Source organism: Echinococcus granulosus (assembly GCF_000524195.1).
Source record: "Echinococcus granulosus chromosome Unknown EG_S00398, whole genome shotgun sequence".
In the NCBI taxonomy this organism is placed as follows: Eukaryota; Metazoa; Platyhelminthes; class Cestoda; order Cyclophyllidea; family Taeniidae; genus Echinococcus; species Echinococcus granulosus.
This window is the reverse complement of record NW_020170777.1, coordinates 926-1,937: the sequence shown is the minus strand read 5'-3', so window position 1 is coordinate 1,937 and position 1,012 is coordinate 926. Positions and strand designations below refer to the sequence as shown.

Below are 1,012 nucleotides of genomic sequence, written 5' to 3'. Positions count from 1 at the left end.
TCCATGCAGCGTACAACCATGTGGCTGTCTAATGCTGATATCAGGAAGAGGTGGCAACTGAGACGCATTGGCGAAATAGCTTCAGGGGAATACGGAGGATGAGGCAATATCCACATCCCTCCTTCCCTCCCTCCCTATTTCCATCTTAATGACGTGCAAATCTTCGCGCAGCCAAGTTGTCCTGTTCTACAAGAACGGAATGTTCTCCCCATCGTCCAATTAGTTGACTAGTCGTCGCTGCTTCTGAGGGAGAGGAGGAAGAGGAAGAACAGGTTATCCTCGCGTGACTTCCACTTGAGCTGTGTCGAGTGGACAGATCTCGGGCGTAATTGTTTGGCCTTCATCGAGTGAATAATTGGTTCTGTAGATCACCACCACACCTGCACCCACCACTTCATTGTCGTCTGCACACGAGGTGGCGCGTGCTTGAGAAGTGTGGGGTATGCAGAAAGTGAGTTGTTTAGAGGTGACCAATGATGTGTTGCTGGAACAGGAAAGGCGTTTGTCGTGGCAGTTCAGTCGGCAATCCAGAGTGCATAGTAAGTTGTCGTAGAATGAGGTGAATAAGAAGTGGGCAGTTGACAGGCTTTGAACCTTGTCCCCATTCATTGGCGGATGTGAATGTGACCCGCTTGCTTGTTTGCCCGCCCTACACCTCGCCTTTTCCTCCTCAGTTGACACGCAGGTGTGAATTGATTGTTTCACCGTCGCCCACGTCAAGCACCAGAGAAGGTTGTTCCCGACAGAACCGGCAAGGAGGCACGTCATTCTCCACTGTTGTCAAGACATGGAGGATCCGTCCTCCCCACCCTCCTTAAACGTGATGCACCCATCCATCTGCAGGTGAGGCCTCACCAGAATCGAGTTGGCTGTTTGGACCACTTCTGAGCAGTGCATTCTGCTAGCGCACGCTGTGCCTTATCGAAGTGCTGCGCAGAAAGACATTGTGGCCGTGTTGGACTGGTTTCGTGAAGTAGGCACGCTGGAATCGCATTAGGGGAAGCAGTGCAGA

At 51.9% G+C, this 1,012-nt stretch overlaps 1 protein-coding gene across 1 annotated transcript; it reads right to left on the bottom strand. All coding sequences in view use genetic code 11, as the record gives it.

Annotated features, from left to right (window-relative positions):
* Positions 1-273: 273 nt before the first annotated feature.
* On the bottom strand, positions 274-768 carry EGR_11125 (hypothetical protein; the record flags this gene model as incomplete). The annotated part of the gene is made up of 1 exon (XM_024500372.1): positions 274-768. One exon carries the CDS (start codon positions 766-768, stop codon positions 274-276), a length of 495 nt encoding a protein of 164 aa, XP_024345213.1.
* Between the last annotated feature and the right edge of the window lie 244 nt (positions 769-1,012).